Source organism: Haemaphysalis longicornis, unplaced genomic scaffold (genome assembly GCF_048455015.1).
Source record: "Haemaphysalis longicornis isolate Haplotype H1 unplaced genomic scaffold, Haemaphysalis longicornis Haplotype H1 scaffold_1, whole genome shotgun sequence".
In the NCBI taxonomy this organism is placed as follows: Eukaryota; Metazoa; Arthropoda; class Arachnida; order Ixodida; family Ixodidae; genus Haemaphysalis; species Haemaphysalis longicornis.
Window position 1 is genome coordinate 241726770 of NW_027526203.1, and position 27065 is coordinate 241753834.

The 27065-nt window shown below is 50.7% G+C and overlaps 1 protein-coding gene across 5 annotated transcripts; it reads left to right on the top strand.

The window, feature by feature from the left end:
• Positions 1-11489: 11489 nt before the first annotated feature.
• LOC144168888 (uncharacterized) lies at positions 11490-26346 on the top strand. 5 transcript variants are annotated; one of them, XM_077697881.1, is made up of 4 exons: positions 11490-11653; positions 15451-15995; positions 22613-22729; positions 26068-26346. In XM_077697881.1, exons 2-4 carry the CDS (start codon positions 15464-15466, stop codon positions 26301-26303), a joined length of 885 nt encoding a protein of 294 aa, XP_077554007.1. In that variant the 5' UTR covers positions 11490-11653; positions 15451-15463; the 3' UTR covers positions 26304-26346. The 5 variants fall into 5 exon arrangements, with proteins under 5 accessions (XP_077554007.1, XP_077554014.1, XP_077554026.1 ...); XM_077697888.1 differs by lacking the exon at positions 11490-11653 and adding an exon at positions 15113-15202; XM_077697900.1 differs by lacking the exon at positions 11490-11653 and having other exon boundaries at positions 15313-15995; positions 26064-26346.
• Positions 26347-27065: the final 719 nt, after the last annotated feature.

Below are 27065 nucleotides of genomic sequence, written 5' to 3' on the forward strand. Positions count from 1 at the left end.
TACGGGTACAGTGAACTAGAATATTCTAGTTCACTCTACAACGGGCAAGCTTTGTTGACACCATGAATCCCACACTCCGCTGAAGGCTGGAAAAGCGAACGAAAAATCTGGCCGCATGTGTGCGGCGGCCTGGCCTTGCCCTTTCGCGGTGTACGTTGCGCAGTTGCTATCGGCGGCATGTGACTTTTTATCGGCGGTGAACTCGCAGCCACACGGGGAGGATCGTGTGCTCGTTCTCTTTGATGCACCGCGCACTGTTTATCCAAAAAGCGCCGTATCAGATGTGGCTCCGCTGGTGCCGACTGCCGGGTCTTATTTTGCGGCGGTGGTAATTCCTGCCGGCGGCATGTTAAAAAGACATTTTAAACCGATACAGAACCCGTGCACAAAACGCTTCAATTATGTGACCAGTTCAGCTTGGGGTGACGCGTGGTGGAGAGCGCCAACGTTGGCAAAACATGCTCCGCCGCGGCTCTGAACTTTCTAGCGCAGGAGCGAGCGCCATTTCTTTGACAATCTCAAACATCGGTTGCCTTGGCAACAAGGCACAAACCACTCTAGAAGTCCGTTACGGTTCCGTGATCCCGGTTCAGCTCGGGGCCCCACCTCGCGACATGTGGGCACTGCAGGCGTACACTCACTCCCATTGGGAAGTGCGAGATGCGTTTGGCATTACAGGAGGCGATGGTGTGTGTGTTGTGGACGCCTTTGTTGCGCGATGAAATGCCACGTTGTGCTTCTGTGCGTGGATAGTGCTTCCCATGTTCTGGATTATCTTTCTCGAGCGACGTACGACTCAACCTCGCATGGGGTATGTGCAGTGTGCGCGGCTAAAAGCCATCTCGGCTTGTGCGCCAGAGTTAAGTGACTTGCTGTTCGTCCCCGCAAACCGCGCGCGGGGTGAGTGCCAAATTTACGAGGGGCAGGAGGAGGCAACCCATCGTCTGTCAATCGCGGTTCGGACTTGCAACGCATGTTGTGACGTTGTGTTCGTTCGAAACGCATCTCTGGATTGTTTTGAAGTTGAATAAAATGTGTGCGTCAAACCGGGGCATTCGGCTCAGGGAGTTCTCTGCGATTGCACGAAAGAAGTGCCACGGGGCTTCAACGATTTCTTTATGGAACGTATTCAGGTAAGAGAATATCCATGTCGTGTTATGGCCGTGTTGCATTCAATACAAACGGTTAAGCGTTTGTTTACACTTGTTTCGTTTGTCGTAAAATGTCCAAGCACTCCGGCACTCCGCTGGCAGATCAGCCGGCGAGCCGACGCTGAGCAGACGACTCATCTCTTTGCCGGAAGTGCGTGAAAAAGCCTCCCAATAGCAGGATGTCTAGCTCATGACGAACATCTGGGAATCGATGATGTAGACATGTGAAGATGGCGGCGTCCAAAAACACGAAGGAAAGGGTGAGAAAAAAGCGACAAACTTTGCAACAAAAGTGTGAGCTTTCCGCTGCGCGTAAAAGAGTAATACTTGACCCAGATGACCTTGACGACCCAATCTAACGATTGCGCTACTTCATTTAGTGTGCTCAAAACGCCTTTCAGGGCCCCTTTAAGTCTCAACTATCGTGGCAACCCGTGTCATGTACACTCTCGACTTGGGAACGAAAGTCGAAATGCTGAACGGCATCAAGAAGGGAGACGTGTTGCGGACTAATAGAAATGCTGTTATAGTGCTCTTTGTTTAATTTAAGTTTGGTTACTCCGAAGTCTTTTGCGGTCCAGCCCCGTGGACTTTCTACTAACGAGGGTCGACTGTATTTGTTTTGGCGCTGACACTGTGCTGCCACGGCCCAGCTCGTCGAGGTATGGTGCAGAAGAGAGTTGGCTCCGTTCCTACTTTCCAATGAAGAAGAACCAGAGGCCAAATTTAAACTGTTTTTCCCATGACGAGAAGAAAAAAACGAGGTTACAGTGCACTGGGCTGCCACAACGTAACTCAAACGGGCAGAGTAACACTCTAGAGCCAAGTCCAAAAACTCGCTGCAGCGCTCGCCGACACACGACCTTTTTAACCCACAATTTCCAAAGCTCAAACAGACGTCGAACGTGTTGCTACATGAAGAATTTTTAAATCAAGTCAAGCACAAACACAAGACCACTGGCACAGTCCACCTCAGGAGTCATGAGCCGTGGTGGGTTTTTCTCTAGGCGCACGATCCGGGTCACGTCCTTTAAACAGCTATCGATCATGCCACAAGAGGATACATTAAAAATTGTGTGCCTCATCCTCACACGTAATGCACCTGCTGTCCTCAACTTCAAATGCTCCATTCTCAGGTCGCTCAGGTCTGCCACCTCCTCAAGCGCATTTCTTACGAGAAGCAAGGCGTCAAAGGGCCTTCTCGCCTTCTCCGCATAGTGGACTCTTTCGCGACATCTTGCATCCTGTATACTATACCTTCCTACCTTCGCATCTCGCTTGCCCATACAAACCGCCTCGAAGGAGCCCTCCATCGTTTGGTAATAGGGGGGAGGGGTGGGGGTACCTCACTATATTACTCTCGATGAACGAATCGCATGCAACTTACCTTCAGGCCCAGCTCGAACGATAAAAGGTGTGTACTCCAGATCCAACCCTCCTCACTCTCTTAAACTACCCGACATACAGCTTTCCCCCATCGCTCCAAAACCACCTACATGGTCCTCCTTACCCAACCTACTGACTGAACGCATTTCTCGTCATGCGCACCCTGCTCACAATTTCGTCCGCAGAAAAACGATGCACGAAAGCATGCAGCCAGACCTGGGCACTGACACAAAATTTTGAAGGCGAGATAACTTCGGAGATAGATTGGTGGGAACACATATACATCATCTGCAAAATATCAGCGGCGAATACAGCCTAGAACATATTTAAAATCAATTTTAAAGTGTGCGAAACGCAACCGAGCAGCCAGCAGAGGACCACGCGCAATCGACATCCCGAGGATATCGTGTAAATAAACAACATCTAAACACGTCACGAGTTTGTGTTTGCCGCTTCCGCACTGCCGGCGTTTTTCGCCGGGCTCGCCCGGCTCGCCGCTCCAATCGGAGGGCCGGAGGGCGGAGCTTCTGCTCTCGAGAACGAACGACCCGATCGTTGGCGGCGGAGGCGCCGTGATTTCGTCAGCTCATCGGGCAACTCGCCGCGACCAAAGTTCTACAGCGATTCCAGGCACTTTTTTCTATTACTGTTTATTACCATTGGATGCGAAAACGCGCCGGAGGCACGAAAAGCCCACTGAGCTAGCCGCACGGTCGCTGTGCAGGCGGCGGCCACGGCCGCGAAGTGGCCCAGGCCGGCGGAGGTAGCCCGAGTGATAGCTTGTTACCGCTGCAGGAAATTGTCCCCAAGTCCCGACCATGGTGGCTTACATGAGAAAGGAGTTAATGATGCGATGGCGGGTTGCATTAAAAATTGTCATCTGCACCGCTTACGAGAGCGGCACTCGAATATCCGCCGCAGTGCTAAGCCGAACACATCTGTAGGCGGACCTGTAGGCAGACCGGCCGGCTGCTCCCAGCGCGCGTCTTGCCACCCACAGTCTCGAGCGTCGCGCGTCGTTCTTTAGCCGCGGTAGCATTTGCACTCGCAGCGCCTGCGTCACATCCACGGTCGCTTTTTAATTAAGCGCCTCACGAGATCAGTACGTGGGGGCATTCGCAGAAACTGCCGTCGATGCGGATTCGACAGTGCTACGGCGGCTCTGCTCTGTGATATCCCTCCGACGGTCACGTGGTCAGCTTTGTTCACACAAAATCCATCGTCTCGCGGCACTCGCTGAAACCGAAACTGCGACTGGCCGCATTGAAAATGCCTCTAATTAAACAACCGCCGCACGCTGAAGCAAATGAGGTTTCTACAGGTTATAAGTAGGTCACTAGCTACTTATCGCAACAAAAAAAACAAGATGCAAAATTTTTGTGTCAGTGCCCCTTTAAGGTTCCGCATCGCTTTCTGGAAGGACTGCCTCAACCCGGATCATGGCGTGGACGTCAGGTCGACGCAAGAACTCCTGCCGGGCCACTGCCTTCAGGTTAGTGAAGGACTGTGAGAGATCTACGGACCTGCCCTCTCGTAATGAAGAGACTGGCGGCCCGGACTAGGGTGGTGCACATATTAAAGTTTTCTCTCTCTCATTCTCGAGGCGCGCGCGGGGTGCGCATGCGATACCAAAACCCAAGGAAGCCAAGAAGAGAATCAAAGCATGCGAGCTGTGTACAAGCGATGACTAATGATTCCTAAAGTTAGATTGATTAGTGACTGATAGTAACAATTAATTAGAAAGGCGTGATGAAGGTGAGTCGATGTGGATTAAGGTGGAGTAAGATAGATTGATGTGGATTAGGATGGAATAAGATGTATTAATGACGGTAAAATAGCGTGGCTGCTGTGTTGATAGGTGTACATTTATATAAAGGCTAATCGTCACAATATTCCCCAGACTTTCACCTTCAAAGCACGTAATCAAATTTAAATGCCCGAAAAAAATTTTTTTAAGTTGCCAGGTCGCGTGTTTAGCGTTTCGCAGTCCTGTAATTAGGGGTGCATTAGTCAGTGAGTTGACTGCCCCTGAATAATGGTAGCCCTGGCTTTGAGTCTGAAACGAAGACGAAAGATATTTAAAGGTCTCCCAAAGGTATGCCGCTGTGTGACCCACGTCGGCCATGTCTACATTCACGCTACCATCTCCATGTCGGCGTTCCAAGCGCTTCCGTGTCTAGCCCCCCCCCCCCCCCCCCCCCCCCTCCCCCCCGCCTCCCGCTCTTTGGTGAAGCGGACCCATCGTCAAGACAAGTTGCTGTCTTCAGTTTTGAATTCACTTTTCTTCTGTCGTAGTAATAGGAACGCCGTATTTTTTTAACTAAAGCTCCGCTGGTCCCCTACCTTAGAGTGGAATGGCTCATAAATTTCATTGCTATTTTTATTCCCAATATTTGCGTTCTTTTTTGTTTTTTATATACAGAACGTAATGCCCCCCTCTTGTTTTTGCAAGCTGTCTCGTCCTCTTTGTAAGCTGCACTTGCGGGTAAACTATTTTATGTTAATCTTGGCAATCTTCTTATAACTTCTCATTCCCATGATCTTTAACCATCATCTTCCTTTTCCCTTTGCGTCTTTTTCTTCTTCTCTATGACTGAGACGCTTGCACATACTTAAGTCGAAGGCCACAACACGTTCACCACGTTAACCTTCTGTCAACCAAAGCCACAAAACCGCCGCAATGTGCGAGATGCATGCTCACCTCGCATTCCTTAGACCCTGGGTTTAATCCCGAAACCGAGTTTAGCCACTTTTCTTTGCAACTCAGTTACTTTACTTTGTTTATGGGAGCTTGCCTGAGAAATTTACCGCATCTCCAAGCATTCTACACCTGTTTTTAGTCTTCCATCCATCGGCCATTTCGAGTGCCACCTTTTGGCAACGACGCCGGATTTCAGTGCAAAACAATTACTAAGCTCGGTAGGCAAAAAGTCCGGCGTCGCGGCCAAGAGGTGTCCCACGAAATGGATGGCACACAGACAATAACGCAACCCTATAACACGACTCGCGACAACTGTAGCTCACTAAAGGTGACCCTAATAAATTCGTCCTAACCTTCAACATGCAAAACGTGCGTTAGAGACATTTGCTGAGGCCTCCGTGAATAATGTGAGCAAGCTAATTACAAAAATTAATAGTCAGGTGAGCAGCAAAGCACGTTCTCTCTAGATGTCCCATTTGCTTGACAATGGGGACATGGTTATGCGGTCACTTATAGTAATGAAGAGAAGAAAAAATTACGCCCATCTTCCCGCGAGGGAACCCTGGTGTGATGCGACGCATCGGGGGATTCAATTGGCGTTTCCATTGGGTTGATTCTCTGAATCGGGTGAAACGTGTTGTGAACGCGTATGATGCATTTCATGACATGCGGGTGTTCTCATACGCGGGAAGATGGGCGTAATTTTACTTTTCATGAAGGGACCGTCGCTTCCATCACGTCTTCATCGGAAGAATCAAGTCAAGCACGCAGTTGTCAAGCAAAGTGACGCGAAGTGGAACGAGAGCGAGCGCTGACTGAACCGCCGCAGCGCGATACCCGCTTTATATTCACAGCGCCTCAAGGAGAGGAGACAACGGAGGAGAGTCGCGCATGCGCACGCTTGCGCGACGGGAGCGGAGCGAAGCGCGCGCACACAGCTGTTGTTTATGATAATGAGGCGGAGTGAGAGCGTTGCACGCACAGCTGTCGGAGAGAAGACGGGAGGAGAGTCGCGCATGCGCAGCTGGCGTGCGGACGCCGGACAACGCCGACGCAGGAGGGACATGCCTCAGAGCAAGAGATGCGTCGCATCTAAAAGAAGCAGCAGGGAAGAGCTGATGTTAATAACGGAGGACACGTACGTTCGGAAAATATAAAACCATTCGCAATCGCAAAATTGAGCAGTGCTTGCGTGTCCTCGTAATTTTGTACTGGCCAGGTTAAACAAGACTTTTGCAATATAGGACCACCTACCAGGCAAAACAAAACAAAAAAAAAACGTTGACCAGCGGTGTGGCTGCGTCAACCGCTAAATATTATGCGAAAGCACCGCACATTCCTGCGTATAAAGCGGTGTGAAGTACTTCGCAGTGGGTATCTGCTAGTCTGCTACTACTCTGTGAGTATGCGGCAGGTTAGTTAGCGTTAGAGTACGGCTGTTGCTGCTGTTGCAAGCTTCAGTGGAGAGGAAGGCCTGTGGCCAGCGGGGAAAGAGGGGGGGGGGGAAGAAGGGAAGGGGTTCAGTCCTTATGGAGGTCGTCTTGAAGAGGCATCATCTATAAATCACGTACATTATAGCTAAATTACCCGCACTCGCAGACGGTGCCGTGCGACAGGGATGTGAGGTCAATGTAAGTTGTGGTGCCGTGGTAAGGATGAGTGAATGTACAAAAGCAAGAAAATTTGGGGAAGTGCAAGATGAGGTGATACGAACATAAATTTTTAAAGCTAACCTTTCTATGCCTCACCGATGGCGACGTTTCCAAAACCCGCACTACAGGAAAGCCAACTTTTTCTGACGATGATGATGATCGCGGGTGAAGCGAAAGATGGTTGAAACGCGAAGCTTTCTCTTGTCGAAAGCCAGTGCCGTCGAATTCCAAAGTCAAAGCCCAAAATCCAAATCGTTGAGCCCAAAGCGCACTGCAGGAAAGGCAACTAACACAATGGGTTTCCGTAAAGTCACACCTCGCGCCTCAACAACAACACGCTTCTCGTGGTATAGCACTCGAACCTTGGTCCCTCGCGTTATGAAGCCGCCGTATACCTGATTGCGCCATTCCGAAACAGTCGAAGCAGTTTGAATTCTGGAATTCGACTCAGGTTGCACGGGAGAAAGCTTTTCATCGATTGCACGGAGACATCCCCCGCATACGTGTGGTGTCGCGTCGGCGACGGCCCCGAAGGGCGAAGCATGAGACAAACGCTCGATGAAAGAGTCAAGCCAAAAAAAGGCATTTATTTAGTGACGTCACATATATACCCTCGACATAGCCCCCTGGTGGTAGAACCACCGAAACGCTGATATGTGGAAACCCCGGATACTACAATACGGCAAGCTTGTACAGCGTTATGCAAGGTACCACAGCGGGTATGCGTCGCTTGCTGGGCTAACATGGAGCAACTGTGATGCATCAGCTGGCCCATGCCTAACGTTTTGCTTTCAAACCTTACGACGTCAACCAGCGCCCGTAGAATGAGTACCTCTTACAATGTGTACTTGCTCCCTCCTTAAACGACAAAGCATGCCGTTAGGTCTAATGGTCTGTTGTTGGGCTTAACGTTAGGTAACCCTGACGTTAAGCGTAATGACGTTCCAAGCAAAGGCATGTATACTCATCGAACGTCGACCCGCGGATACCTATTGAAGACTTTAAACCTCAAAGCGTAGCGTTAGGGGAAGTGTGCAGGCCGTCACATGTCGGTGTTGCCCCTTCCCTCTGCTGCGCATCAACCTTCGAAAAATCGAGGTGTGATCGGAAAAATGCTGGAGGCTTCATCTAAAGCCCTCCAGAAAAAAAGCTCTGCTCCACGAAACGGGCTTCAGAAATTTCCTGCGAAACTGGCGGAGGTCTGCAACTGCTACTTTCGCATTAAAACAATACAGCGTCTGCAGTTTTCTCGCACAGCCATCGTTTGTAGATATTTGGCGGGAGGGGGGCATAGCCCTTCCGGCAGCGGCACAGTTGGTACGAATTATCTTCCCGTGACTTTGCATACGAACTCTGCAGCTTTCAAAAAGACATGTTGTGGTTCTTAGAAGGGAGCATTGCAAGGGTGAAAATGTTTCACCTTATGTTTAAGCGCTGAAGCCCTTAGTGTCAGGATACGAATTCGTTCATCCCAACTTCCCTCCAACTTCAATGCGCGCTGATACGTCGTGCGTATTCATGTATTTTTCGTCTTCGTCACGTATGGAGCCGCTTGGACCAGCAACTGAACCCATGGCCTGTCACACAGTTCCAGGACGAGAGCTTTTTTCGACCTTGTTGGTGCCAATGGTTTTGATACATCCCCTGTAAGCTTAATGTTCACTCAGCACGCTGCTTAGTAAACGAAGCTGTCCTTTCGGCGCGTGATTCAAACAGCGCTTGTAAGCCATGGAGGCTATAGTTTCACAGACGACCATGCATCATTCGCTATAAAAAATATTTCATGCTCTGCTTCAATAAACATGCAAACAACTTTCACTGTAAAAGCTTTCGCTTAATGGTTGGTACCAGGAAAGAACACAGTACTTCGGGATACAACGAAAGTACTGAAGCCTCACTCGGGGAATCGCGTCCTCGTGCTCTTAAGCCACCAAGGCGACGCGCCGGGGCGTATGTCCACGGAAAACGTACAATGTGCAGCATCCAGCAGGAGCACGCTCTTTGATTCCCAAGGTGGTGTTGCGCCCGTTGCAACCGGAGTCCTAAGGGCTAGGCTGTGGCGACGCAGTCTCTCGCTTGCTTGCTGTCTTCTTGCCCGACTTACGAGGCTTCCGACACGCCGCCGCTTCTTCGGCACCATGGAATTCTCCAACGGTTTTCTTAGGTGGGCGGCTGATGGTCGCTTTCCTGGCCTGCTTGCTCTTTGAGGTGCTGCGGGAACGGCTCCTTCCCGCGGCCATCCGCTTCATACCACGGGCCCCGTCTTTGTCATCGGCAGCCTTGGAATTTTCTGCACGATTCTTGGGAACCATTGAGCGTGAAATCGCCCTCGACTTTGATATTCTCTTACCTTTAGTGCCGGTATTTTTGGTTGTCTTGCTTTCTGTGAGCGAATGGCTGCGGCTCCGGGACCCTGAGCGCGAGCGCCTCGCTGTTGTAGTCTTACGTCGCTTGTTGGGCGCACCATGGCAGTCTCCTCCGGTTAAGTTGGAAGTATTGGCCTTTTTCGGATCCTTAGCGATGGCTCCGCCTTTGCTCTTCCTGGCAGCGGTGCCGCGGCTCAGACTCCTTGAGCGGGACTTGTTGCAAACGGAACGCTTGGCCCCAGTCTTGGCTTTTGCTTTTCGGCTCTTAGCCACCGAGTCCCCTTTAATCCTCCGGGCCACCCCGCCACGGCTCCGCCGCCTTGAGCAGGATTTGGTGCGGGTGGAACGCTTAGCTCCAGTCCTGGCTTCAGTTTTCGAGCTCTTGGTCACGGTTTCCTTCCGGCTCATGGCGCCATGGATCCCGATCCTTGAAAGGGATTTGGCGAGAAAAGAACGCTTGGCCCAAGTCTTGGCTCTTGTTTCTCGTCTCTTAGTCACCGAGCCCCCTTTGATCCTCCAGGTCACCCCGCCACGGCTCCGTCCCCTCAAGCGGGATTTGACGCTGGTGGAAGGCCTGGCTCCGATATTGGCTTTAGTTTTCGAGCTCTTCGCGAGGGTGCCCTTCCGGCTCATGGCGACGCGTCTCAGACTCCTTGAACGTGACTTGGTCCTGGTGGAACGCTTGGCCCAAGTCTTGGCTTTTGTTTTTCTGCAGCGAGCCACCTTCGGACTTCCTGGTCACAGCCCAACGTTTCAGACTCCTCGAGCGGGATTTCTTGCGCGTGAAATGCTTGGCTCCATTCTTGGCTTTAGTTTCCGAGTTTTTGGCCACAGTTGCACCTTTAGTCTTCCTGATCACCGTGGAGAAGCTCCGATTCTTTGGGCAGGATCTGGCGCGATTAGAAGGCTTGGCTCCGGTCTTGGCTTTAGCCTACGGGCTCTTTGTTACGCTGTCACTTTTGTTCTGGGCTACGGTAATCCGGCTCTGAGTCCTGGAGCGGGACCTGGCTCTGGCGCAACGCTTGGCCGCGGACATGCTGAGGGGACCTCCGCTTTGCCTCGCCGGGTCCGAGCTGTCGGCGTCCCAGCTTGCAGAGTGCCCACGTCAGAGAAGCCGGTCGAGCCGTTAGCGGTACGTGGCGCTAGAGCGCGAGTTGGTTGGTTGGTTGGTGCCAAAAGAATGGCTCGTACTCACTCTGGGGGATCGGCCAGGAAATGGGCGCTAACTGAGAGAAAAAAACTGGACTCGGGATTAAAAGAAATAAAGTGAATGCACTTGAAGTACTCGGTTAAGAAAAAAGTTTATATAAACGGGAATAAAAAAGATAATTAGTAGACTGCCAGAAAATGAGGTGGGGCAGCAGAGAGGATACATTAACTATAATATCAACACTTATGAATGAGGAAAGGATAGACAGAAGGACAGCCGTGAGAAGTACGTAAAGAAATAAAGCAAGAAGATACGGCAGTGAAGGAGAGGCAGTGAGCGGGAAGACAGTGAGTACATAGCGGCTAGCACGGTAGACAGCGAGATTCAGAAATGAATAAGTGTACAGCGCGGCAAAGATCCCCGAACCCAGGACTTTTGCTCCCAATGATAATATTAGAGGAACAGAGATTGGGTGGGCCAATTGGTTAAAAGTGTTTTCCAGATATCTTTTTCGTATGGAGGTGAACCCTCGACAGAAGAGGAAAAAATGTTCTATTGTCTCTAATTCATTACAAAATGTACAAAGGGGTGAGGGGGCCAGATCACAACTGCGCAAATAATAATTTAAATTTGGTACGCCACAGCGAAAGTTTTTTGTTGTTATGTGGCATCACGCGCGCCCGCTGCAAGCAGATGATGATAGTGATCCCATCAGCGACCAAAATTTCTACCCGAACTGTTAGAATTCCGTCACGAGAGCGAGGCCTTACAGACGCGATTCTTTTTTGAATTGGTTTCTCTTTTATGTCTCCTTTTTCTACTCTTTTTTATCTTTATTGATCACTTCAATTTATTGGCTCTACCCTGCGTGCCGTACGGGAGAAGACAGATACGTAAGCTTTTTGGTGCGTACGTCGTCGTCATCGTCGTCGTCAACCTCAGCCTCTGAAAGTACCAAGGGTGCTAAAAATGTGTTGACCTTTATTTTTTCTTTACAATGCAGAGGCGACCCTAGAAACATCGGTAGATAAGACAGACAAATATAAATGGGAACTGGTAGCTGCGAGCAGCCTCAAACTGTGCGCAGCTACCGCCGGCTGCTGACCTTTGGTGAAAGACAAAGAAGGGTCGCTCGCGCGGCGGGAGGATCGGTTGGCGGTGCGTGCAGTGGAACAGGTCTCGCGCCGGGATCCAGACGCTTCGTCGAATTGGCATCGGCTGGACGCCCACAGGACACCGGGAGCCCTGTGAGTATGCCACCGGGGTGCCCACTAGTGCTATGCGTACACGACTGCCGTGTGTGCGAAGAGGTCGGGCGGGATGGCGGTCCGACCGCGGAACCGCGAATAAGTAGCCCAATTTCACGCTTGTGCTAAGCCTACCCTGAGAGCTCCGACTCGTTGCCTACGTGCCTTCCGCGGTTCTTTGAGGGCGGTTTTCTGAACTTACTCGATTTAACTGGACTGTTAAAGCGAAGCTTTCTTTGGCTCTTCAGCCAGGTCTTCAGGCTGCTGCTTTCTGGCATCGTGCTGGGTTTCATCTTGCACCCGGCAACGCTGGCTACAGCCTCCGCTTATCTTGCCCTCGGGGGCCGGCAAGCACTCGCGGTGGGGGGCGTCGTGAATTTACACGAGATAACGCTTGCTTCCTCGGACCGCGACTTGCTCTCGGATGAGGAGGGGGGGGGGGGGGGGGGGGTGCTCTGCGTTCTCTGCGGTCGGAGCTGGTGGCCAGAGAGATTACCTGATACTTTAAACGTTTCTCCTTACGTCTCGTATTTCTCGACGCACTCCCCACGTCTCAGCGTTCTGAAAATCGGCGACTACGGGCCTCCTCGATTCACCCGTCCTGGACGGTCCGCGGACTGTCCGAGGACTGCGTTCGGACCCGAAGTCCCATAGGAATACATGGGAAAATCGAGCACCGGATCGCGTCTCGGGCAATCCGCGGACGATCCGGGACTGATAACCGAGGAGACCCTATACGCCAAGCACAACACCGCTTTAAATTCCACAAGGCAGTTCACCTCAACCCAGATATGCCATGATGAAAGATTCGCGTTACGTCGATTTCCATCTATGCCTGGGACCCGCCAATTTTTCATACTAAGCGCTGCACCTAGTCGTGCTGCTGGCCTCCTTAGCTTTTGCTGCACGGTGGAATGGCGACCGAAGGCGTCTATGCTGTTCGTTTTTGCACTTTTATTCCCGTCGTTTGGAGGTTGCCCGTACATCTGGTCAATTGGAAGGACGATCATGCATTGCCGAACATTTTTTGGTCAATTTTATTTGGTCTAATGTATATTTGGGCTGTTTTTGGCGTACGGTGCACCATAGCGTATTAGTTGCAGATGCAGCGACCGTGGTTTTTAATTTCCTTGTTTCCAACTATTACTACAACCATCATCTCTATAAAGTGGTTCGTGGGAAGAATGCGCAAACTGACGGATATTTTTCTGGCATACATGCATACGAAATATTCTTCGTGCAAGCTTGCGGATGTGCGTCGCCAAACGCATGTATTTAGGTAGCGCTGTGAATTTTACGATTTACCGATGATACGCCGCATATCAACGTGTCTTTCAGGCGAGGAATAATCATGGGCTTCCTCAGTCCACAATAACTGGCCCGCTCCCTCTGAATTTCCCTCAAGGATGCAAAGTTCTTGTAATTATTCGCGGCAAGACCCGGCAGCGTTGCCTTTAGGCCACGTTTATTACCTCGCTGCCGTGTACTTTGTCACTACGTGCTTACAGCATGCGCACACTTCCGAACCGAGTGCAAGAACAAAATGACGGCCGCGCAGAGCGATGGCGTCACGTTGTTCACGACCCAGATAATTAAAAATAGTTTTTGAGAACTTCATGATGTCCGATGCTAAACACGACGGAAGGATAGCAAACCAAAACGAGCTTTTTTTCTTTTTTTTTTCCAGCGTATCTATGATAGAGTAAATGGACACGGGAGAGAGGAAGGGGGCGATTTAATTTCGAGTATATTCTAAAAAGTGTTTCGCCTACATTTCGAGTTAATTAACCAATTTGAATGCGTCTTTAAGGAGTAAGGTTCGCTTGAATTTTTGTCTTCCTTTCCGCAAAATTTCGCGACGCCATCTATGAAACACTCGGACGTCCACAATGCGAGCGTGCATAGTTTACATAAATTAAACAAGGGCAAAAGAGCAAAGAGAAACTCGGAAGACGGGGATAGGTTTAAACCACATCGGAATGCCATCTGACCCCATTGCGGTTGTTTGTGGGGAAGATTCAAGTGGCGCCTGGTGCTTCATACCGTCCCCATTGTTTTCAGCTGATACTGCATTTGTATTCTCATACAGATGAGGTCGATGTGTGGCGCAGTTGGTCATGCCCCAGCGAAGATACACATATAGCACAGCCTACATTCACAAAGCGAGGATAGGCCAATAAGTCCTGTCCAATCCAGCGCCAGCTGAACTTATTTGCGATTGGAATCATTAATTGAAGCTGTCTGGTTGATTGATCATAATTAATAGACTAAAGATTTATTTGATCAGCTGTTTTGTAAGCTTGTCCTGCCCAACACAATTTTCTCTGGCATGAGTTAGCCTGTCTGTGCGCGTACGCTGGGGCATACGCAAGAGGTCCGAACGCAAGTTCGTTCATGTAAGCCATACATCACAAATTCCGCAGGCCCAAACCTCCCGCTCGACGCTGTGAAAGTGCGCTCTTTTCTTGAAATGAGATGCTGTCGCTTGTATTGGCGCGCGATTTTGCCGATTAATTTATTCAAACGCAGATTTTGTCGAGGTAGTCCTCATTTTCGAATATTCAGCAAAGCTAGAAATTTTTTCAGTGTACTTGAATAACGATAGTCATTTCATTATCTTCTCAATGCGATATCTAAGCACATTTCTCGGGATGTGTAGGAATGTATGCCCCGCCGAGACCCAGTGTGATGGCATTCTTGCGTATAGAATTCCGCCTCTAGCATTTAAAGCAGCAGGCAGTGCACGGCGAAGCGCAGTTTTGTCCCGTACGTCAGCACGCACAGTTTATTCTTTGGGCTCGTGCCTCTGGGAACAAGGGTTTGACAGGCAACGTGCGGCACCTAGGCTTGCCCGCACAAGTGTTTAGCGATCACTGGACAAGCCGTTGCGTTCGCGTATCTATCTCTGGCTAGCATACGTGCGGTGAGCGGCACCCTGCAGCGCATGCCCCAGGAGACGCGATCCTGTCTCCTGGGGCACGTGCAGCTACACAAACTAGCCACCGAAGTCTCACGCAGCGCTTCCGAAATATATTGTTCGTTCTCGGCACCCAACCGCGACCATCTCCAACAACTGTTAATCCGCGGCGGCCGCTTTTCTGGTGGAGGCGAAAAGCAAAAACGCCCGTGTGTACGAGATTTCGGCGCACGGTAAAGATCCCCAGGTGGTCGAAATTAATCCGGAGCCCTCCACTACGGCGCGCCTCATCGCCTGCGTTGCGTCGGCGCGTTAAACCCAACAATCAATCAACAACTGTTAATCGTCCTTAGAAGCGAGCTGACTCAGTCGCATCAACGGAGCTCCGTTTGGGATCGCCAGCGAAGGAACGCTCGGCCCCAGCCCCCCCCCCCCCCCCCCCCCCCAAAAAAAATCCCATAGGATAAGGATGCTTATCAAACAGAAAATTTAATTTCCTTCATCATTCCTTGCTTTACCGCCGTGTCTGCCTCTTCTAATCCAGAAGCGCGTATTCAGAAGCACGCGTCCACTAGCGCATATAAGTGATTGTATAATGGAAGCATTACTGGGCCACGTATCAAACATTTGCGGTATGCATCGACATATGTCTGCGTGCGCGCCTGCACCTTTGTCCCATATATGGATAGCGGCATGATGATCCCCTTTCTTTCTCCACAGTTCAGATGAAACACTATTGTTTCTAGCCCCGAAAGACGTATTACTTTACCCTATGGCCCGCAGTGTTTTAAACATTGTGTAACCGTATTAGCCCAAACCACAAAGCTACTTGACGTTTCTTTCTCCCCGACCTTCATGTTGTGACTCGCCGTGTTTGCAGGAGGTGCTAAAGGATGAGTTACCCGCCGGGCCAAACGTACACATCGTACAGCACGACCGTCCCCAGTGGCGGCGGGCAGGCCTATTCGTACAGCACCCAGGGCTACCCTACATCGGGAATGCAGCGGCAGATTCCGTCGCAGGGATACGCCGGCATGAATGCTGCCGCGGCCGCGCAGGCGGCCGCCTTGCAACAGCAGCAACGCTACATGATGGCCGGTCAAGGTTACTACCCGACTACGGCTACCACCGCCGCACAGCCGTACCCGACACCCTCTTCGCTGCAGCAGCAGCAGCAACAGCAGCAGCAGCAGCAACTGCAACAGCTGCAACAGCAGCTGCAGCTGCAGCAGCAGCAGCAGTACGCGCGTCAGGCGCAGGCCTACGCGGCCTTTCCGGCGCAGGCCTTCACGGCGACGAACACCAGCCAGGCGGCCTACCAGCCCACTTCTAGCTTCCCTGCCGCACAGACCACCATATCTCCCTTGCCGCAGACTGGGACGACGGGTTACACGACGGTCTGGTCCAACGCGACCCCCAGTGCAGGTCAGTCGAAAGCACTCACCCCATTAATGTCAAAGGACAAGGACATGCGGCCTCCTCAATCATGTTGTTCAATCAACCTTCCGCTGCTTCACACGCATAAAAAAGGCTGGGCCGTATTGCGCGCACTGACATTAGAGACGTACGCGTCTGCAACGTCATTTTTCTTGGTGCCTTGCCCCGGTCATATCTTCGTAGCCATTTCGTTTTTTCAGGCGGGACACTGAAAATGCGCGGTGTGGGTGCTAAGTAGCAATGTGGCCCCTCAGAACATCGTTCCGAGCACTGTATAGGTGTCGTCTTACGCCCAAATCCCGCTTGTATAGGCGCCGGCAGTTGATTATTGCGTGAGCAATACTTCGGGCATGTCGGCAAAATTTTTGCGTCGGTTCGTCAATAAGCAAACGATGCGCATCGATCCGTCAAGACAGCGAGTATCAGAAGGGCGCACAACGAGAGTGTCGAGAGCGCTTGAAGAGCTGCCCTCGGGAGTAGAGAGCTGTCGCAACACTGCTGACGTTGCCAGGGAGACGGTAAATAGAAGCGCGGCTTGCCACTTGTCTACCCAGGCGCCAGTTCAGTTGCGCGCCGTCTCGCGCTGTAGAATCGAGAATGCAACCAGTGCATGACGGCAAATTGGGAAGGAATGGGAGTGACGGCCACTCAGTGGGCAACAAAAGGACCCACAGGCAGCCATTGTTGCTGCATCGGGAAGAGTCTGTATATGCAGTAAAAGCTCATTAATTCGAACTCGAAGGGCACCATGAAATTTTTCGAATTAAGCGGGGTTCGAATTAGAGGGCGGGCGCTAGAATGAATGGACATCGCGCCCCACTGCGCGGGCAGAACACAATGAAGCCACCTCCTGTACTCGTTATCGCGAATTAGGCGCCACGTAGCGCCACTACACGTTTGTTGCGCACGCTAGAGTGAACTAGAATATCCTAGTTCACTCTACGCACGCCATGTGATCGCAGGCCCAGACCAGCGACCGCGGCACAAAGAAAACCTGGAACGTGCCGGCACGCGCCGGAGCACTGGCGCCGCTGCTGAAGCGAAATGAGCTGTCGCAGCAGCGTAGCGCACGCGCTACGCTTTTTTTGTTTCGTTGTTTTTCATCGGAAACAACGACACATTGTAATCAGCCGACTTCTCCTGCGAGGAGTGATGGAAACGAGGGGATCCTAGTTCGCATTCACCGTTCTGGATACCGACGCTTTCGAATTATCGGGAGTTTTTCCCCACTGAAATATACAGGACCGTGCCGGGACCAGGGCTTCAGTTCGAATTGACTGCAAGTTCGAATAACCGAACTCTTACTGTAGCTCCTGAGGGAAACAGACGAGATGCTCACGCATTTTTAATACCCACCAATGGATCTTCAATTCAAATTTTATGGTGATTGGCGGGTGTAAACCTTACTTACATAGTTATGAAATGGCGAAATACCGCTGAACACGATTACTGAACGTATTAAAGGGACACTGAAGTGAATTTGTCAAGCTCCCGTTTTTGCTTGCACTGCGTAGACTGGCTCAAATTAGCACACTTTTCATCGTTTATCCGGTTGACAAATCGGTAATTATTTTACAAAGCGCGAAAGAAGAAAAACTACCATGCGCGGTTTGCGGCGGCCGCACCAACTAAGGCTGTGACGTTGGGAGGAGGGGCGCCGTGATTGGACGATGCCCAAGGTTAGCAATCACACAAGTTTCGGTTTCGGTTCTGTAAAACATAACCAATGGCGTTGTTGGATGGGCATTCTCAATATCTCAGTAATCATCGTACCGCGCTTCTGCCATGTTGTCGGCTGTAAAATGCACAAGATAAGCCTCCCAGGACGGCTTGTAGTCGTAGCATTCACTAGCCGAGACCTACGCAGTGCATGAACGCCCTCCGCGTACCCGCAGACGCCCAAATGTCATGCGCTTTTCCCCCATATTTGGAGCTTGCCTCCCTCATGCCTGTATCGTAAAAAGCGTGTTCGCACCAGGCCAAGGGTCTGTTCATTCTGGACTGTGCCCACTGCCTGCAAGCAGTCGGTGCTTATGGCAACAGCACGCCAACGAAACTCGCTAGCGCGCCAGTGCCAGCCTGCGCGCGTTTTGTGAACTAGTTCGTGTAGCCATGAACGTTGCGGCCCAAAAAAAGGTGAACTCAATATAGAAAACATCGGCGGAAAACAAAAAAAGTTAACTTACAAAAAAAAAAGCACGTACCCGCGGGGATTCGAACTCGTGATTTGCAAAACATTTGCGGTGACACACCTAGCGCCCCATACCACTGAGCCACGGAGCGGGTCGCGAAGGGCTTGCTAATATAGGGTATATATTGTACAACCGGTTTACACTTTTGTTTAGTTTTGGCATTTCAAGCAGCTTAGGTGACTATTTGTTGTACTGCGATCGTGCAGTAAGCGTCGCCCGAGTTTCCACAGTAGCTCACGTCTAGCAATTGCATTTCGTAGACGGAAAAGCGTTCGCAGATGCGTAGTCGTGCTGCTGACCGCTGTGCTTGTTCGCCCAGCGCAAAAAAGTGCTTCCCGCGCCCTAGTTTTACGCTGTACGGTAAAAATATCAGTTGATTTTATTTCCTTAGTACCTATATTGACTTCGCTGACTCTTCTCCCGCCTTCAAGAGGCCTTATATTTTCCTACTGGCGTACCAGTCAGCGAAGCGTCGCATGCATTGTGCAGCGCTTGTGTGATTGACTTGGAGCTAGATACAGTGTACAAACAAACCAAGTAAAGAAAGGCACATTCTTCCATTCACAAACGTGTCCTGGCTTCGTTTCAACTAAGCGAACAAATTGCGACCAAGCAATTTTTTTTAACCTCCTTGATTGCGACGACCCGCCGGCGGCCGGCGGACGAAACGCTGGGCCGACTGACTCTGTCGGCCGGGGAGCCGTGCAGTAGCGCAGCCGTGGCAGCTCATCCCCTCCTGACGTCACACGAAAACGCCACAGAAAATGGGCGAGCGTAAAGAGAGGAGGACAGCATTTTCGAATTAGTTTTTCTACTAAATAAAATCGCGTAAACGCGCCTAGAGTGGTCGAAACATGGCCTGGGAACTCCGGACTACAATTTGCGCTAGTAATCCCGCAATGTTTACATATCACTAAAGTGTCCCTTTAAGGCCCGTTCACACTCGCGACGAAAGCGAGCGAAAGCGACGGGAATTCCGTAGCTTTGTCTTGCGACGATCGTTTTTGTCCAATGGTAGAGACAAATTTTTGTCCCCGCGCGACGAAGCGACAGAATTCCCGTCACTTTCGCTCGCTTTCGTCACGAGTGTGAACAAGCTTTTGACTGTTTAAAGGGGCACTGACACAAAAATTTTGCATCTTGTTTTTTTTTTTTTTTTGCGATAAGTAGCTAGTGACCTACTTATCACCTGTAGAAACATCATTTGCTTCAGCGTGCGACGGTTGTTTAATTAGAGGCATTTTCAATGCGGCCAGTCGCAGTTTCGGTTTCAGCGGGTGCCGCGAAATGATGGATTTTTTGTGAACAAAGTTGACCACGTGACCGTCGGAGGGATATCACAGAGCAGAGCTGCCGTAGCACTGTCAAATCCGCATTGCCGGCAATTTCTGCGAATACCCCCACGTACTGATCTCGTGAGCCGCTTAATTAAAATGCGACCGTGGACGTGACGCAGGCGCTGCGAGTGCAAAAGCTACCGCGGCTAAAGAACGACGCGCAACGCTTGAGACCGTGGGTGGCAAGACGTGTGCTGGGAGCAGCCGGCCGGTCTGCCTACAGGTCCGCCTACAGATGTGTTCGGCTTAGCACTGCGGCGGATATTCGATTGCCGCTCTCGTAAGCGGTGCAGATGACAATTTTTAATGCAACCCGCCATCGCATCATTAACTCCTTTCTCATATAAACTGCCGTGGTTGGGACTTGGGTGCAATTTCGTGCAGCTGTAACAAGCTATCACTCGAGCTACCGGCGACGGCCTGGGCCATTTCGCGGCCGTGGCCGCCGCCTGCACAGCGACCGTGCGGCTCGCTCAGTGGGCTTTTCGTGTCTCCGGCGCGTTTTCGCGTCCAATGTAAATCAAAAGTAATAGAAACAGAGTGCCTGAAATCGCTGTAGAACTTTGGTCGCGGCAAGCTGCCCGATGAGCTGACGAATTCACGGCGCCTCCGCCGCCAACGATCGGGTCGTTCGTTCTCGAGAGCAGAAGCTCCGCCCTCCGGCCCTCCGATTGAAGCGGCGAGCCGACGAAAAGCGCCGGCAGTGCGGAAGCGGCAAATCGTGACGTGTGTGGATGTTGTTTATTTACAAAATACCCACGGGATGTCGATTGCGCATGGTCCTCTGCTGGCTGCTCGGTTGCGTTTCTCACACTTTAAAATTGATTTTAAATATGTTCTAGACTGTATTCGCCGCTGATATTTTGCAGATAATGTATATGTGTTCACACCAATCTATCTCCGAAGTTATCTCGCCTTCAAAATTTTGTGTCGGTACCCATTTAAGCTGCTGGCACCCAAAGTTTTCATCGTATTTTGTTGCCGATGTAGATTGTAGGATATGAGGGGTTCCTCGGGGACCTTGCCAGCACTCTGGGGTAGGCCACCACGCTAGCTCCCGGCGTTTCAACCACGCGGGCTCCAATGCCTGCAGCTGCCCAGCGAGGTTCGCCGATACGAGAACACAGTAGACAGTAGTGCCGAAGCACAGCCATTTATTTGGGGAATCCCGAAGCATTCGAGCACAAGGCTCGACGGCGTTCACGAATCACGCCGTCTGGGTCGTGATCGCGAACGGGAGATAGGCACTCACGGCGCGCGACAAACAATAGTTCCCACCTGAGATAAATGTATCCGCTGACATCGCCGCGCTGTTCCGCCGAACCAGCCCCGACCGGGTCTCCGCCGAGACCTCCCGACTCCCGCGCGCACAACTTCGCGCCGCCCGCGCGCCTACGCCTATGCCCGCGCGGACCGGTGGTGCCATCTCTCGGGGGCGCCGACGAACCAGCGGAGCGCCGGACCGGTTTCAGCGCTCAAGCGTCTCTCCCAAAGCGCGCACCGGCTCGGGATCGCGGGCCGCGGTTCTCCACGATTCCCACAAGGTAGATGTCCACACGCGTATATACAACCTAAACGTTTATTTAAAAAAAAAAAAAAAAAAAAAACATATCGCCGAAGTGGCGGTGAAAATCAAAGCTCGGGTAGATAGATACAAGCGAGGTACGCAACTAAGTCCCACAGTGGGGCGGGCATTTAATAATTCACTTAGACGATTAATAGATATGTGATCATGGAACGTTACACCAGCTAGACACGAAAGGTACCCACAATTTCAAACGTTCTCTAGAGACGACACAGGGCGCGTGATGTTGGTGGCAACGTCTAAAAAGGTCTAAAAAGGGATAGAAATCTAGACTATCGTGTCTAAGTCCGGCCGTGAGTCGGGCTCAGCATGGGCGTCAGCAAGATTGGAGCCAACTTTTTTTGTTTCGGAACTTTTTTTTTTTCATCTTTCTAACGTCTTTCTTTCGTGTGGGGTGTGCACGGCAGCCCAAATGCCCTTCATATGTCTATAGGACGTAAAATTGTAGCTAAATTTTTCATTACGCTCAAGCTTTATTCGGTCTTGGCATAAGTCAATTTCCGCCCGAGCTTGCAGTGGTGTTGGATTAGGAGGGGGCTATGTAGACAAATCCATACGCAGTGCGTGATGGTGGGAGCGTCTCGGCTGAAGGGGCAGTCGGTGGGGGTGTCAATGGGGATAGCGATTGTAGAGGGTGCACTCAATTGGAGCACATCTTGGGCAGGGCTGTAGCCAGAAATTTTTTCGGAGGTGGTTATGGGTTATACACCCCCCCCCCACCCCCCCTGGCTACGTCCCTGATCGACATGTCGCGATAAGGAAAGGTGGGAATTGCCGTCGGGAGAGCCGGGTCTACGTAGCGGGGTTCTAAGGCATGTGCTAGCTCACCTATAGGTGGTTCGGTAGGCGAGTTCTCGGGCTAACTCGTGAGCGTGTTCGGTACCCAGAAGGCCAGCATGGCCAGGAATCTACACCAGGGCCACGTCTCGCATGAATGTGGGAGCTGTGGTTCAGTGAGGGAGACAGTGCGTTGGGTGAGGAAGTTAGAAAGGAATCGCCCACAGGCCGCCAGTGAATCTGTGGGGATGTGACTGTGTTGTCTTAACGAGGTAAGCAAGGAAGGAAATAATGTAAATACTATGGTGGGATCAGCGTTGCATAGCTCTGAGCCTGCATGTAGCGTGGTCAGGTTCAGGCGGACCACAACACAGGCAGCATGAGGTGCTCGAAAATCACTGCGGGAAATATATTATGAGCCCTTTAAGTCGGTCTTCTTACGCTGTTCTCGGTGTCGGCTTTCCAAAAGCATCATGATTTACAGCACCTTGCATAGTTTATCGCCTCATCTGCTTGCGCATATGCTGTTCGTACATTGGGACGAGTAACGTACGCATTTCCTTGTGAACTATAAACCTACGCGACAAGTTAGGGCGAACTTGGAGCAAACGCGCAAAGCACATGTAATCCCATGGTTTGTGCTTTGCCATTTGAAACTAACGGCGGGGAGACACGTGCGCTGCCTCGACGCTCAAGCCGCTTCTCTGTTTTCAGTAGACAAGCAGTACTCAAAAAGTCCATGGGCCAGCTACCAGCAGGCGGCCTCAAACTGGCCTTCCCGGTGCTCCTCACCGCTGGCCACTGATGCCAGCCGCCAAATTAACTACTACGGTGAGTTCCCGCCTGCGCTAGCCTGCAGCGACTCGCTTCATTATTTGCCGCTTGTTATACATGTAACCTCTCTGCGCACTCTTCTCGGGCCATTCGCTTTGCAACGGACCCAGCTGAAACGCAAAAACACCTCTTAATATTTTTGACAGCATCTGCGCATATTTGCTCAATGCATTTTCTGCTGCCATAAGCACGACACACCTGCTCGAAATCTGCAGCAGTGTGACTGTTGATGCGATACATGCCACGTAACCTTCGTGGGAATTTGTCCCGTCAAATCCGGAGTCCTAACTTGTTTTGTGGCCTAATTGCTCCTTAAATTGCGAGAATAGATACACATGGGGTAGGTTATTGAAAAACGCAGTAGTTGCGCAGTTGCGTGCCATAAACATAGAGTGCACTCATAAATAAGGGCAGGCCGTCAAGAACGCCAAGGAAAGCAAAAGGGAAAAGGTGGTAGGGCATTTATTCTTCTTGATACAGATATATAAGATAGTTTTGAAATGTTGAAAGTGTAGAAAAACATGCTCTCCGGGTGGGTCCCGAACCCACGTACGACCTCCAGAATACCAGTCTGGTGCGATTCCAACTACGCTACCCGCGAGCATGTGCTCCTCTCCGCTTTCTTAGATAATTATGTTAAAGTAATTGTTTCCTGCGCTTGGGAGTGGCAGCTCTATTGCTTTTAGAAGGCTAGCCCATATATCAATCTCCTTTGTACCAAACAATCGCGCTTGCAAGTACTAGTCTGAGGACCTTGGTTACCGGTTAGTTATAATTAAGCCGCACAGGCAGTTGCAAATTCCATGTAGCATTACGTGTTGCCTGAAGGCAAGCGAGTCACACTCGCTCATTTGGTCCTAAGAAGGTAAATGCTAATGCCCGACGGCCGACTTTCGCAGCATTTGCTCGCAGCCCTGATCCAGTGATTACAGGTAGCTCTAGATCTGGCAGCACACAATGTTCAATGGTGCAGCTGAAAATGCAAAGACGGGTATTCGGATTATTGGCATTTCAGCTTTTAAATCATAACTGCGTCGTCCTCGATGGCATAGAATCCAAACTGCTATTGCACTCACACCTTGAACACTAGTGTGACTTCAAAAGCAGGCATTGGTTTCCATTTTTTGACAGCACAAAATATTTGTAGCTCGTTCACGCTGCTTCCAACTGTGCTGAATAAATGCTCGCATGGTGCTGAGATGGCCTGGAAGGGCAAAATTTTTATAAAGGGTGCCGTTTCTTGAAGAGAACCTCAAATTCGCCCCGTTGCTCCTGCTCGGGAAGCTGGAAAAAGGTTCACACCTGTGACTCCAGTTGTGGCCAACTTAATGCGAACGCACAAAAATTCGGGGTTATTTCTTCTTTCGAAGGAATTGGTGGAAACGTAGAATGAAGAAAGTTGATGGTGTATTAATACACGTGCAAACACATGCGCACTCTTCGTCAATTTGGTCCTCCCAAATGTTGAGAGCAAATGGCGCTCCATTGTCCCCGAGGATGGAAATCATGATGGAAAGTGGCGTGCCATTACTATACTTCAGCGTCTGCGCATGTGACCTTGATTCGTGAAGAGTAGGATCTTGCCTTTCATCCCGTTCCTCACCGAGAGGAACAGAACGTAGATAATCACTCATCATCCCCACTGACGGGAGCAGTGGCATGACTGTATACTTGATTGTTGGGGTCGTCATCCTACTCGTTACCTCACTTCAGTGAAGAACCAATCATGGTGTTGACGGTACGTCGGAGTACGTACAGATAAACACTTCTTTGCTTGCAACCAGCCATACATCATATTCTACATAAAACAATTCCCTTGACGTTCATTGCTGCCAGAGCGTGCGCGTGTGTTTGGAGGTGTATGAATACACTCGAAGACAAGCTCGTGGCTTTATCATAATGCACTCCAATGGCCAATCCTTGCTGCCATCCAAGCCAATTTGGCGAGTGAGAAAACGGGCATGCCATACGACTTCAAAATATTGTCCGGAATGTGGCACTGCGCAATGCAGAATGTCATGCTCGCAAATTGCGTGATACCAAAGCGCAAATTGGACTCTTAAATGCATTAGCTCATCACCGTTATTTGCCAAAATGTTATTGTTGGCTGCATGGATTTCCACTGAAGGGCATTGTGGTGAAGCTGAATCACCCAATTGTGTTAATGACCATTTTCCTAGCATGTTGACTCTGAACAAAGACGGTAACTCCCGGCCGTGTATTACATAGTGGTGGGTGACTTGCAGAAGTCGGGTGTCACAAGAACGTCGAGCGTACCGTGGAGCAAAAGTGTCACGCTTATCTAATTAGCACGTTATTACGGGTTCGAATATTTAACGGGAATACGAACAAAAATTGAGTAATGCTGCCTCTAACGCTTGTGAACTGCGGGTCATAGGAGAGAATTCTCAAGATACCTAGTCTGCACTGCTGCTTTAGAGATGCCACGTACCTTTACGGCAACTGACATTCCTCCAGATGCCCATTTAATCGACTGGGGTTGCATGTAGCCGCATTCATGGAAAGACAGGATTGATTGATTGATTGTTGGGCTTAACGCGCCAACACAACGCAGGCGATGAGGCGTGCGGTGGTGGAGGGCTCCGGAGTAATTTTGACCACCTGGGCATCTTTAACGTGCGCCGAAATCTCGTACGCACGGGCATTTTTGCTTTTCACCTCCATCAGAAAGGCGGCCGCCGCGGCCGGGAATCGAACCCGCGTCCTCGTGCTCAGGATCGCGACAACGCCTTGGCCACTGAGCCACCGCGGCGGGTGGAAAGACGGGAGAGACGGGAAAGACGGGAGAACTGGTCTATTGGACACTGCTGCTTGCTACTCCATAAAAGTTTTACTTAGGTTGACTCCCCTGGTCTATAGTGCCCTAGCAAGCTGCCGTGAGCTCAGCTTGTTATCGGCATTTTTTTCTGGGCCAATGCCACAAATACCTCTTCCTATTAACTATTTTTATATCAATGGCTGCCAACCATGGGCGTCGGCAGAGGGCTGCAAAAGGGGCACTTGCCCCCACCCCCAAGCCACCTCAGCACTTGCACCCTCCCCATGCTCTCTCCTTCTTCCTTCGCAAATCAATGGATTTGCCCCCCTCAAGATAAAATCTTGCCGACGCCCATGCTGCCAACCTGCCCGTGTGCAGGCGTATACATTTACGATAGCCGTTTACAAATGGCGGTTTTAGAGTTTCTTTACAAACGGCCATTTTTGAGTAGACATTTATAGGTGTTCCGTGCAAGAGACACGTGGACCGGTTCCGAGCCCCTGTTTTAAAAAAAAACAGCAGTGTGACCGGGCCGTTGGCTGTATTTCGCAGGCAGCAGCTACCCCAACACAGGCTACCCCCAAGGGTACGGGACACAGGGCGGCGCCACTGCAGGCAACTACCAGCTCCAGGTCTGCCCACAGCCCTATCCGTCTGGAGGGCCCTATCAAGTTCAGACTCGCTATCCCCCGGGGCACTAGCCAGCAAAGCCGAACCTCCCATTCCCGCTCCATCGTTCCCAGCAAAATCATCACCGAAGGCGACGAGCAGTTCCTGGACCCGGACTATTGAGCCGCCAAGCTGTAAAATTAAATAGCTTGTGTCGAGGCACTCAGTGGTGCAGTCTGTCTTTTCTATGTGCTTTCCAAAGGGACGGCGTCTGGGTATGGCACAGGGGCGCAGAGCCTCCTTGCGCTTAGTGGTGCTTTGTGTGACCTACGAGGCCTTGAAGCTGTTGCTCAAATGAGTATCTCTTGCCTGCTGACCCACACTCTCAGCAGCGACACGAAATCACGACAGTTCTGGCCCTCGCACGCGTCCAGAACGTTTTTAAAGACGATAGTCTTTCTTGGGCTACTTAAACGCAGAAATTTTGGTCTGTATCTGTGACTCAATCCAGCCACCCTCAATCACCCGGCCAAAGTGAAACAAACTGCGCAAGTCTTATATACCCACAGTAAACGTCTAAGTCCGGTGTTAATGTTCATACTTGTCAACATTGTTCAACAAAAACGAGACATTACACAAATATACGGCAGAAAATCAATACATGAGTGACATTTGCAGTGATTCGCAAAAACCAAGCATCCGTGAATTTTTTAATAAAGGAGTATTAAAAAATGCACGGATTCTTGGTTTTTGCGATAGCAAATGAAATAAAACTGCAGAAAACCGTCGCCTGCTGTTGCCTGCGCTACATGGCGGCATTTTAAAAAAATCACACGGCAACAGCAACGAAAGGTTCCGCTAGATATATATAGGTTACATATTCCGCTTGGAAAGCTCTTGCAGTAGGGGAACGGGGTAACTTTGTAGTAGGGTGCCTCGATTCAC

Excerpts from the sequence above, each read along its gene's own strand:
- LOC144168888 (XM_077697881.1), top strand. The coding sequence starts at position 15,464 with ATGAGTTACCCGCCGGGCCAAACGTACACATCGTACAGCACGACCGTC. Across the intron at positions 15,996-22,612 it reads CAACGCGACCCCCAGTGCAG|TAGACAAGCAGTACTCAAAA; the intron begins GTCAGTCGAAAG and ends CTCTGTTTTCAG. Across the intron at positions 22,730-26,067 it reads CCGCCAAATTAACTACTACG|CAGCTACCCCAACACAGGCT; the intron begins GTGAGTTCCCGC and ends TTTCGCAGGCAG.